We start from the raw sequence: 12,910 nt of genomic DNA on the forward strand, positions 1-12,910 counted from the left end.
AGCTTACAATGCTATAAATGCAGGAGCCATCTTAATTTATGAAGTCATATGGTTACATAGATCACATGATCAACCAAAGCCAAGACCAATGGACAGCATGGTACAAGACGGAGAGAGAAAGAGAATTTAAAATAAATAAATAAATATATTTTTTTAAAAAGTGGAAAAAAATAATAATTAAATAAAAAAAAATGAATAAATACATAAATAAATGTAAAGTTCACATGCTGTTAAAGTTCACAGGTGAATGAATGAAACCTTTGACTGTTCATAATCTCCTCACACTCGTTCTATAGGCTGAGAAACATGTTGTCATGTCATGTTGTTAATGTTGAGAGCTTTACTTGATCCCGAGGAAGGTGAGCTCCGCCATGCCGTCCCGGATGCCCCTGATGTACTCGAGCGTGGCGCGGTGAACTCTGACCTCGTACAGGCCGCAGCGCCGTGCGTGCCGGAGGAAGTTGGGCGCTCCGGGGAAGATGACGTTGTCCGCCAGGATGATGGATCCCTCTCCCAGAAGCCCACTGTCCTCCAGCAGGTGCAGGTCCGGCAGATAACAGCGCTTCCAGTGATCCATGAACACGAAGTCCAGGCACTCCACGCCGAAGTCCTCACGCAAGCGCGGGATCACCTCATCCGACGGGCGCACGATCAGCTCCACCTGAGAAAACCAGTGACGGAGAGATCAAACTCTTCACACGCTATGCTGAATTTGAGCATTTGATTTGAAGTCCCTTCCTGGAATGGATGGGTTTTGGCCATAATAAGCTACAATTGTTAAGCCTGGTTTCACAAAATGTCAAAGCAAGCTGACTTGACTAGTCTGAATGAATGCCATATTGTATTTTAACACCATATATATATATATATATATATATATATATATATATATATATACTAATTAAATATTTAAGAATTTTCAATATTTTTGAAAAAAAAAAAAGTCTAATGCTCAACAAGGCTGCATTTATTTGATCAGAAATACTTTTAAAAAAACAAGGAAATCCCACACACTATTAATACTTGCAAACGAGTATCAAAATGATTGCTTACTAATCAAAAATACTTTAAAAATCTGAAATATTTTTCCAATGTAAATCATTTGTTTTCTATGTGAATATATAGTAAAGTGTAATTTATTCCTGTGATCAAAGCTATCATTATGAATTTACTTCATTCATTTTTTGTGGAAACCGTGATACATTTTATTTTTCAGGATTCTTTGATGGAAAGAAAGGTCAAAAGAACAGCATTTATTTGAAATAGAATCTTTTGTAACATGATAAATGCCACTTTTGATCAATTTAATGAATCCTTGCTGATTTTTTTTTTTTAAAGTAAGTAATCACAGGAATAATTTACATTTGAAAATATATTGAAATAGAAAACATTTATTTTAAACTGTAATAATAATTCACAGTATTACTGTATTTTTAATAAAATAAATGCAGCCTTGGTGTGCAAACAATTTCAAAACAATTGAAAAAAAATCTGAATTATTCTAAACTTTCATCCGATAATGTATATCAGTCAACTGTTGTTGTGTTAAATTCTGCTTTACAAATCAAGTTAAAGGTGCAGTATGTACGTTTTTTCACTCTACTAAAGCACAATAATACCATAATATGTTTGCATATATTGAGGAAAAATGCTAAGATACTCGTTTCTCTGATAAACACTTCTACAGCCAGTTATTTTACTTTGAAATGTGTGTTTCTGTGTTGGAATGTGTGTTTGTGTTTTGGTCTGTGATACTGCATGTTGCCAATTTGCAAATTTTCATTGTCAATTGCGCTCGTTCCTGTTGTGTGCGCTCAAACTGGCAACCCGTGTGAGCGTCGAGTCTGAGGAGGCGGGTAAACAACGATCTCCCATATTTTGAATTTGGACTGCAGTACCTGTTTCCACCACTAGCTGTCAATCTTACAGACTGCACCTTTAAGAAAGAAAAATGAATGCAGAAAACTCACCATGTCTTCATCAAAACCCGCCAGTCGAATGATTTTCTCGGCCACGGCAGCGTTTCGCTCGTCCATCTCGACGGAGTAGATGCGAGCGCCGATGGGCAGCGAGCGGGCGATGCGAACGGTGCTGTAACCGCAGTGAGTGCCCAGTTCCAGAACAGTGATCGGGCAGTGTTCCTGCAGCAGCCGGTCCAGGATCTTACCTGCACAAACAGCCAATCAGAACACAGCAAGTGAGTGTGACAGCCAATCAGAACACAGCAAATGAGCGTAACAGCCAATCAGAACACAGCAAATGAGCGTAACAGCCAATCAGAACACAGCAAGTGAGTGTGACAGCGAATCAGAACACAGCAAGTAAGCGTTACAGCCAATCGGAACACAGCAAGTGAGCGTGACAGCCAATCAGAACACAGCAAGTGAGCGTGACAGCCAATCGGAACATAGCAAGTGAGCATAAGAGACAATCGGAACACAGCAAGTGAGCGTGACAGCCAATCAGATCACAGCAAGTGAGCGTGACAGCCAATCGGAACACAGCAAGTGAGCGTGACAGCCAATCGGAACACAGCAAGTGAGCGTGACAGCCAATCAGAACATAGCAAGTGAGCAAAAGAGACAATCGGAACACAGCAAATGAGCGTGACAGCCAATCAGAATACACCAAGTGAGCGTGACAGCCAATCAGATCACAGCAAGTGAGCGTGACAGCCAATCGGAACACAGCAAGTGAGCGTGACAGCCAATTGGAACAGCAAGTGAGTGTGACAGCCAATCGGAACACAGCAAGTGAGCATAAGAGACAATCGGAACACAGCAAGTGAGTGTGACAGCCAATCGGAACACAGCAAGTGTGCGTGACAGCCAATCGGAACACAGCAAGTGAGCATAAGAGACAATCGGAACACAGCAAGTGAGCGTGACAGCCAATCAGAACACAGCAAGTGAGCGTGACCAGCAAGTGAGCGTGACAGCCATTCAGAACACAGCAAGTGAGCGTGACAGCCATTCAGAACACAGCAAGTGAGCGTGACAGCCATTCAGAACACAGCAAGTGAGCGTGACAGCCAATCGGAACACAGCAAGTGAGCGTGACAGCCAATCGGAACACAGCAAGTGAGCGTGACAGCCATTCGGAACACAGCAAGTGAGCGTGACAGCCATTCAGAACACAGCAAGTGAGCGTGACAGCCAATCGGAACACAGCAAGTGAGCGTGACAGCCAATCGGAACACAGCAAATGAGCGTGACAGCCAATCGGAACACAGCAAGTGAGCGTGACAGCCAATCGGAACACAGCAAGTGAGCGTGACAGCCATTCGGAATACAGCAAGTGAGCATAAGAGACAATCGGAACACAGCAAGTGAGCGTGACAGCCAATCAGAACACAGCAAGTGAGCGTGACAGCCATTCGGAACACAGCAAGTGAGCATAAGAGACAATCGGAACACAGCAAGTGAGCGTGACAGCCAATCGGAACACAGCAAGTGAGCGTGACAGCCATTCGGAACACAGCAAGTGAGCGTGACAGCCAATCGGAACACAGCAAGTGAGCATAAGAGACAATCAGAACACAGCAAGTGAGCGTGACAGCCAATCGGAACACAGCAAGTGAGCGTGACAGCCATTCGGAACACAGCAAGTGAGCATAAGAGACAATCGGAACACAGCAAATGAGCGTGACAGCCATTCGGAACACAGCAAGTGAGCGTGACAGCCAATCGGAACACAGCAAGTGAGCGTGACAGCCAATCGGAACACAGCAAGTGAGCGTGACAGCCAATCGGAACACAGCAAGTGAGCGTGACAGCCAATCGGAACACAGCAAATGAGCGTGACAGCCAATCGGAACACAGCAAGTGAGCGTGACAGCCAATCGGAACACAGCAAGTAATCGTGACAGCCAATCGGAACACAGCAAGTGAGCGTGACAACCAATCGGAACACAGCAAGTGAGCGTGACAGCCAATCAGAACACAGCAAATAAGTGTGACAGCCAATCTGAACACTTAGGTTTAGTTGCATGTAATTATGTATAATTTACTGTTATTACAATGGTAAGTACATGTAACATATGTAACAAGGACACTGTAAAATAAAGTGTTACCTAAAAATGTTACCGGCAAAGTGGCGATTGACACTGTTTCATATACTCGCCAATGTCGCATTTGGCATATGGCGAGTGTTAAATTTAGGCCCTGTGTGTGTGTGTGTGTGTACCTTTCTTGGGCCCGATGTTGCTGATGAACTCCACTTTGCTGCACCACTGGTCAAAGGTGTCCAGGATGCTCTGGGAGTCTCCGGGCGTGGCGTGGGTCAGTATGTACTGAAAGGCCCGTTCCTCTCGGCTGAGGCCCGATAAACAGTCGCGCACCCAGCGGATCAGCACGGCCCGGTACAGCAGCACGAAGAAGTAACGGTAACGGATGATCAGCGTGAGTAACAGAGGAAGTAAAGCCAAAGCGATCGCAGGAGAAACCATCTTCACCTCTGACCTGCGAACACAAAGACAGGCTTTAACGTCACTGAAACATAGCAGAAGCTAGCTTTAAGATGGACTAGGAAGCCACTTTCTTCTTGACACAATCTTTGTTGCATTATTTTCCTGTTATCTCTGTAAAGCTGATCTGTACTGTAAAAAGCGCTATATAAATAAAGGTGACTTGACGATCAGACACCACTCAGAACACCCTAGCAACGGCATAGCAACATACAAACACTCAGAACACCCTAGCAACTGCATTGTAACACGCTAAAACACTCAGAACACACTAGCAATGGCATAGCAATTCACGCTAACACTCAGAAAACCCTAGCAACCGTATAGCAACACACAAACACCCAGAACACCCTAGCAACCGTATAGCAACACACAAACACCCAGAACACCATAGCAAATGCATAGCAACACATTAACACTCAGAACACCCTATCAACCGAATAGCAACACACAAATCTTCAGAACTCCCTAGCAACTGCATAGCAACACACAACCACATTGCAACACACAAACACTCAGAACACCCTAGCAATGGCATAGCAACATACAAACATTCAGAACACCCTAGCAACCACATAGCAACACACAAACACCCAGAACACCCTAGCAACCAGATAGCAACACACAAACACTCAGAACACTCTAGCAATGGCATAGCAACACGCTAACACTCAGAAAACCCTAGCAACTGTATAGCAACACACAAACACCCAGAACACCCTCGCAACCACATAGCAACACACAAACACCCAGAACACCCTCGCAACCACATAGCAACACACAAACACCCAGAACACCCTAGCAACACACAAACACCCAGAACACCCTAACAACTGCATTGTAACACGCTAAAACACTCAGAAAACCCTAGCAACCATATAGCAACACACTAAAACATTCAGAAAACCCTCGCAACCATATAGCAACACATTAAAACACTCAGAACACCCTAGCAACTGCATAGCAACACAAACACCCAGAACACCCAAGCAACATGCTAAAAACATGCAGGACACCATAACAACCGCATAGCAACACACTAAAAACATGCAGTACAGCTGAATTAGAAAGACTAAAAACACAAGAAGACCCTAGCAACCACACAGAAACATGCAAAACATTCAGACTGCATAGCAACACACTAAACACACCTTAGGAACCACATAGCAACACCCAGAACAATCTGGAAAACATATAACAACACACTGAAAACACTCAGACCACCGTAGCAACTGCATAGCAACACACTAAAACATGCAGAACAGCTTAGAAACACACTAAAAGCACTCCGACCACCACAGCAACTGCATAGCAACACACTAAGAACACTCAGAACATCTTAGCAACCACAGGTTTGAGCACATCACTATCAGCACTACTAGACTACAGTAAGAGCTAAACTCAAACTACTCTACACAGCAAACACTTCACATCCAGTCTATGAAAACTCTACATTAATAATTCAAACGCCTTTGTCTCGACGTGACAGAACATGTTGACTTTCCAGAAGACACGAGCTGATCCCAGATCAGTTTCATTCAGACAAACACAGACACTCATTCACCGACACACAAAATAAAACATCATATCTGCTGATAACTTTACCAGATCCAGGACTCTCTCGACCCGCACAACACACACTCTGAAGACAGAAAGAAGAGACACTCGTGGGAGTACCACAGGTGTGCAGCAGCCAATCACATTCCTCCGTCTGAATAATGGATGGAGCGCCTCCACTTACACCTGGAGCGTCACATGACCTGAGCGCATGACATCACAGCAGAAGCATGACATTTCTGAAGGAATAGTGGAGCAGGAAGAAAACCACCAATATGTACAACAAAATGTTCAATATTCTTTAATCGCAAATAAAAACTGTCAGTACAAAGTCAGTATGAAAGCATAAAAATCAAAAGATGGGCAGAAGGAATGGCGTTAGAATAATACATGACGTAGCCTATATACTCAGTAATATGGCTTATAAAACAATAATAATAATAAAAAAAGACTTTTGCTTTAATTTGGTTGGTTTCAAGTATTAAAATTATTATTTCTACAATTTTATTGATTGGTTTTGTTACGTGTGTGTGTGTATATATATACACACAAACTTTTATGTTAGATGCGATTAATCGATTTGACAGCACGAATAAAAAGAAATATAGGAAAAAAGTAAAAGTATAAAAATCAGTAAAAATGATCAATTGAATTTACAATGATTTACATTTCCTCTAATAAAAACAGCTCATTTTGAAGATGCAGTTTCATGCCGTTCATCACTCCAGAACTCTGTTTTGTTTATCTTATCCGCTCATTAATGTCTGTTCCAGGGGTCGTGACCTCAGCAGGCCCGTCTCAGCATCATCCTGAGGAACTTCTTCAGCTCTTTCTCTTCACGGGACCATTTGAGGAGTCGTGTGAGGAGCATGCGTCCGCTGGTCATGCGGGCCAGGGCGATGTATGAGCCGGTGAGCGGCCCGTCCAGCGCGGGACAGGAGCAGTCGCGACCCCCCGGCAGCCAGAGGGCGCTCTGGTCCCCCGCCGCCACCTGATGATCCTGCCAGCGCAGAACGCGACTGCGACCCTGAGGAACCACACGCACATCTGAGCCGTCCCGAGACCAGGAGCCGATCCGCAGGCGGAACGCTGGACAGAAGAGGGAGAACAACAGGAATTACAGTTTGGGTGTGGGATAAGGTCCTAGCCAGTGTTGTGTGTAACTCATTACAAGTAACTTGAGTTATGTAATCAGATTACTTTTTCAAGTAACTAGTAAAGTAACACATTACTTTTAAAATCTACATCAAAATATTGGAGTTACTTTTCAAATAAGTAACGCAAGTTACTTTGTTTTCCCATTTATTGACTGACTGACAGCTCTCCTGTCCTCGTGTTGAGACAAATGGAAGTGCACAGGCGTGTGTGTGTGTGTGTGTGTGTGTGTGAACATGATGATTATTGTAGTTCTAGACTAGATGTGAGCGTTTACTCATCTCACTTGCACGAAAAAAGATGAAATATTCCTCAAAATTAATAAAATCGGTGAAATGCAAAATCAGAATATATGCAAAACCTCCAATAACTAAATATGTTAAATAAAACATACATTTTTATGCATTAAATCTCACTTTATTGACCAGTGTACTTGCTTCTGACCTTCGATTATTCTGTGAAACCATAAACAAAAATGACTATATTTCTATATATAGTTATATATATATATATATAGACTAATTATCCAGAATAACAGCAGCTGAAAGGTTTGTGTGAGTGGCGCCCTCTACTGTACAGGAGTGAATCTGCATTTACTTCAGTCTGAGGATTATTATTTCACTTTTGGTGTGACAAGGTCTTTACATTTGCCCAAAAATATAACTTTTTTGTAATCAAAAAACAAGCCCAGCCCAGGTGGAAAAATAGTAATGCAAAAGTAACATAGCGCATTACTTTTCTAAAAAAGTAACTAACTTAGTTACTTTTTAAGGGAGTAACGCAATATTGTAATGCATTACTTTTCAAAATAATTTTCCCCAACACCGATTCTAGCTAACTTCTGGAACAAGAGCGGTATATAGGGGTATATAGTCGATAGGGAGTGGTTTCGGACACAGCTAAGAACAAATGTGGGCGGGGCTTGATTTTGTCTGTGGGGAATTGATTGGATGGTTGTGGTTTGCTATTGGTGGATCTCATGTGAGTGACAGGTTGCCCCACCCTCACACCAGTTAACAGGAAGAAACATATAGCCATGTTTTCATGTTCATGTTAAACGTTTTGAGTCGCTTCATCATGATGGGTTATTACGTCTACAGTTACTCACCGAACGGGCTCTTGCAGAAGTCCTGCTGGATCTCTCGCTCTCCTTCTGAGTCTGGACTGCAAACCTCACAGATCACAGAACCTGGAGGAAAGAGAGAAGAGACACAGATGTATAAAACCTGATCCCAACTTATTCTGATGCCATCAAATAATAATAAAAAAAAAAAAAGATTTTAACTAGAAGCTAAGGTTTGTAAACAGACTTTGATGTTGTTTGAGGGACTCGAACTCGGGTCGCCTTGTGCACAGCTGCGGAAAATGTATTATTATATTCCCACGGTGACATTACAGCTCACTTTCATCCGTTTCTTTCTGACTATGGGTCGCAACATTTCTTACAGATTTCTGCTCATTCTAACTTGGATAAATTAGCGCAGTTAGAGTACATTTATTTATTTGAATGTCTTGACGAGATCATGATTGCGTGTGTGAATCAGTAATACCGTCTCTCTATTAATTATGCTAACAGGGAATGTTCTGGCAAGGTTCTAAACAAACGTTCTTCCAGTAATGTTAGTAGAACGTTTGTTCAAAGTTATCTGGTCTGTAATAATGTTCTCCACAAATACGAAGGAGCAAAAAAGTAACGTTTTATTTTTAAAATAGAGGATATTCAAAAAAAATAAAATAATTCCCATAATGTTTGAAGAATGATACAAATACAAACATTTTTGTTAGCTTGGTGATTCAACTGATTTTCTGTCCAGCTAACAGGGAACGTTCTGGCAGGGTTTTAAACAAACTTCTTCCAGTAACATCAACAGAACATTAACATTCAGAAATATCGTTTTTTTATTTTTTTTTATAATGTTCTCCAGAAAAACGAAGCAACAAAAAAAAGTAATCGTTTATTTCTGAAATATTTTAGTTGTTGTTTGGATGTTTTAAGTTTTAAAAAAGTTTTTTTTTTTTTTTTTTTTTACGTATTCATTACTTATTGGGGACATTAAAAAAACGTTCTTAGAATGTAATTTCGTTAGTCAAGTCAAGTCACCTTCATTTATCAGCTCTAGAATAAAGTTGTTGTCCAGCTAACGTTAGTTTTGTTTGCTTAGTTAGTTAGTTAGTAGTTTAAACGTTAGCTCGATGATTCAGCTGGAGTTTGATGCTTGTTTTGTTAGTGCCATAATAATAACGTGAACCGTTCAAACCTTTAGGCGCGTCGGTTGTTGTTTCCTCCCGGTTCGCGTCTCGTTCTCCGGGAACGCAGAGCTCCGGTCCATCTGGAAACCGGCTGCAGTTGAACATCTCCGGCCACGGGAACCCGAACGCGCTCATGACGGGCAGACACGCGTCCCGCACCGCCTCGCAGAGACTCCGGCACGGGCGCACCGGGACCGGGACCTCCGGTAAACACACGGGCGCGAAGAGCGAGCAGAGGAAGCGTCGCGTGTCCCGGTGACAGTGTTTGCCGAGCAGAGGCACCCATGAGGCGGACTGTTGCTGAGCTTCCCTCGCGGTGTCGTGGCCCAGCAGGTTCGGGAGCCGCATCTCTCCGTAGCCGATCCCGGAACACAAGCCCATCGTGTTCGGGACCGGTTTACACACCGAGCGCACTGCGCCGGAGTCAGACACCGGGCTTACTGTCAGACCTTCATCATCATCATCTTCATCATCAGTAGCTCTGGACGGACTGGACACCAGCAGCACGATCATGAACAGAGAATGAAGATTAGACATCGTAGAGACGCGCGTTCAAACTCACATCTGTGTGTGTGTGTGTGTGTGGCGTCTCCACATCCTGTGAATCAAACACATCAGGTTCTTTATTACCGGCTGTAAAACACTTCAGAGGCTCGTGTGAGGTTTTCTGGGAATCTACTTTAGCTTTACTTTGGGCAATTAAAAACTTAAAACAACATTAAAAAAGTTAGGAAAAAAAGGTAGGCTAATAACTATATCTCACAATTCTGACTTTTTCTCACAATTGCAAGTTTATATCTCACAATTCAAAAAAAAAAAAAAAAAAAATCAGAATATAAACTCGCAATTTTATAACTCACAAAGACTATATTTTACATGCTGAGATATAAACTCAGAATTGCAAGGGGTCACAGTTACGCCCAGCACTTTAAAAAAAAACCTGTATGGGTTATTAAAATCTTGGTCTCGACCTTTAAAAAAAATTGTTCCAAATATTAGAATGCGACAGAATAAGTTTCGATCCGATTCAAATGACAAAAATAAACAAATTCGACAAAATTATAGTTTTAACAGAAAAAAAAATCATTTAAAAAGTAGTCTTTCTCTTCCAGAAAAAAATAAACAATATTGATGACTCATCCTGCACTCAGGGGTTTATGCAAATGTATGTCCAATCACGTGTTCTCGAAAACGAGATGCCCCGCCCACTGATTCCACCTGCCTCTTTAGGGTCGTGTCGCAAAATATGGAAGCCAGTTAAAATAAAAACCGTAACTGTGACTTTTCCCTCTTTGCAATTCTGAGTTTATATCTCATCATTTTTTATAAAAATAGACTTTGTGAGTTATAAAATTGCGAGTTTATACAATTACCTTTTATATTTTATTTTATTTTATTCCGTGGGCAGAATCAAGCTTCCATGGAAAACTAAAAAGGTATAAACTTTTAAAAAAGTGTTTCACACAAACATAATATCTTTTTGGGAGAGAAACAAGTATGATAAATGTATTAAAAATAGTATAGGCTACTATGAAATCGATTAATTGCAATTAATTGCATCTTACATACACGTTTGTGTATGAATGCATATATCTATATCTATCTATATACACACACACACACACACACACACACACACACACACACACACACATATTTACAAACTTTTATGTTAGATGCGACTAATCACGATTAATCGATTTATAATATATAATCGATAATTAGAAATAATAAAAATCTGAAAAGCACAATGACAGAAAAACAGAAGATGATAGTTTTCCAGTGATAGTGATATTCATTCGCCAGCTTCACTCCTGCTGTTCCTCACAGTGGCCACTAGATGGACACATTCAACACACATATAAACTATATATGACAGCATTTAAATCAGTCAAATCTAAAATAAAATGATTAAGGTGGAAAACCTGGAGCAGCACATAAACAATGACTGAATGTGTGTCAAACACACGATATAGTATTATTGTGTATTATTATAGTGTGTGTATTTTGACTATATAAATAGTGAAAGTGCTTCCGTCTCTCAGTGTTAAACAGCTGTCGTACTGTATGTTATGCACCGTCACCATGAGCCATATATATATATACCCCAGTGAACTGTTTACATGCGCAACATAACATCATTCACACTGACTCAGGCCTTGCATCTGTAAACGTGCTGCAGAAATAGAGAACTACGAGTTATTTTTATTCCACTCTTTGTTTTTAGTGTCCATCAGTTGCTCTCACCTTGACATTTGAGGATCAGATCTATATTTAATCTATATTTAACACACAAACACAATCCAGCATCTGATGATGAGCTTGTTAAAGCCTGTCAGTCGCAGTCTAACTCAACCTTTACACAGTCAAACCTCATCAAAAGCTGCAATTTGAAGGGATTTCTGTGTGTAAATGTAGACACAAACACACTAAATGTGTTGTTTTATAGATGAGTGTGACATTGATATTCAAAGATAAAGACATTAAGTGTTTCTGGCAGAGATAATGAAATGGACACCTCAGTTATTATTCTGTTCTCTCCCTCCAGAATCTTCTGTCGACTGAAAACACACACACACATACACACACACACACACACACACACACACCTGTGTCCTCTAGTCAGACGCCTCTCTGACAGGAGGAAGATCCTCTGCGTTACAGGAGGAATATTCTGGAGCAAAGAAAACAAATCACTCTCATGTACAAGTAAAGTCTGACAGATGACTCGAGCACTCACACATTAATACAGTCTAACAAATGCTGGGCCCAAATATGGACAAACCCAACCGTTGGGTTAAAAATGTAATTAAAAAACGTAACCCAGTGGTTGGGTTTGTCCGACCGCATTTATAAGATCTTTAATGTTTCTGAAAGAGTCTCTTTTGCCCAGCCAGGCTGCATTTATTTGATCAAAAATACAGTAAAACAGTGAAATATTATTCCGGTGTAAATCATCTGTTCTCTATGTGAATATATAGTAAAGTGTAATTTATTCCTGTGATCAAAGCTGAATGTTCAGCATCATTACTCCAGTCTTCAGTGTCACATGATCCTTCAGAAATCACTCTAATATGAGGATCTGATGATCAAGAGACATTTATGATTATTATCAGTGTTGAAAACAGTTGTGCTGCTTCGGAGTTTTTATGTTAAACACAACAATTAAACATTTTGGAATAATCAAGATTTATAAAAATTAAATAAATTAATACTTTTATTCATCAAGGACGCATTAAATGGATCAAAAGTGACAGTAGCCTAAATACATTTATAATGTTAAAAAAAGACTATATTTCAAATAAATGCTGTTCTTTTTAATTTTCTGTTCATCAAAGAATCCTGAAACATCCTAAAAAGTTTCCACACTGATATAAAGCAGCAGCACAGCTGTTTTCAACATTGATAACTCAATATTTATATAATAACCCCTCGTGATGTGCAGTGTTGTTCGGCGTCCAGGAAAGCGATCTCCAGCATGTG

General features: G+C 40.8%; 2 protein-coding genes across 2 annotated transcripts in view; both read right to left on the reverse strand.

Annotated features, from left to right (window-relative positions):
- Positions 1–209: 209 nt before the first annotated feature.
- On the reverse strand, positions 210–6,176 carry tomt (transmembrane O-methyltransferase). The gene is made up of 4 exons (XM_079886577.1): positions 6,071–6,176; positions 4,186–4,460; positions 1,971–2,167; positions 210–661 (listed from the first exon to the last, which is right to left on the reverse strand). Exons 2-4 carry the CDS (start codon positions 4,445–4,447, stop codon positions 341–343), a joined length of 780 nt encoding a protein of 259 aa, XP_079742703.1. The 5' UTR covers positions 4,448–4,460; positions 6,071–6,176; the 3' UTR covers positions 210–340.
- A 130-nt stretch (positions 6,177–6,306) lies between these two features.
- sfrp2l (secreted frizzled-related protein 2 like) overlaps positions 6,307–12,910 on the reverse strand; it is a 6,700-nt gene continuing 96 nt past the window's right edge. The window contains exons 1-5 of the mRNA XM_079886571.1: positions 12,857–12,910; positions 12,037–12,101; positions 9,436–9,917; positions 8,286–8,366; positions 6,307–7,111 (exon numbers count right to left, since the gene is read on the reverse strand). The exon at positions 12,857–12,910 is cut by the window's right edge and continues 96 nt beyond it. Coding sequence (XP_079742697.1) covers positions 6,807–7,111; positions 8,286–8,366; positions 9,436–9,917; positions 12,037–12,101; positions 12,857–12,907 — 984 coding nt within the window. The 5' untranslated portion in view covers positions 12,908–12,910 and the 3' untranslated portion in view covers positions 6,307–6,806. The remainder of the gene's footprint in view (positions 7,112–8,285; positions 8,367–9,435; positions 9,918–12,036; positions 12,102–12,856) is intronic.

Source organism: Squalius cephalus, assembly GCF_949319135.1.
Source record: "Squalius cephalus genome assembly, chromosome: 11".
In the NCBI taxonomy this organism is placed as follows: domain Eukaryota; kingdom Metazoa; phylum Chordata; class Actinopteri; order Cypriniformes; family Leuciscidae; genus Squalius; species Squalius cephalus.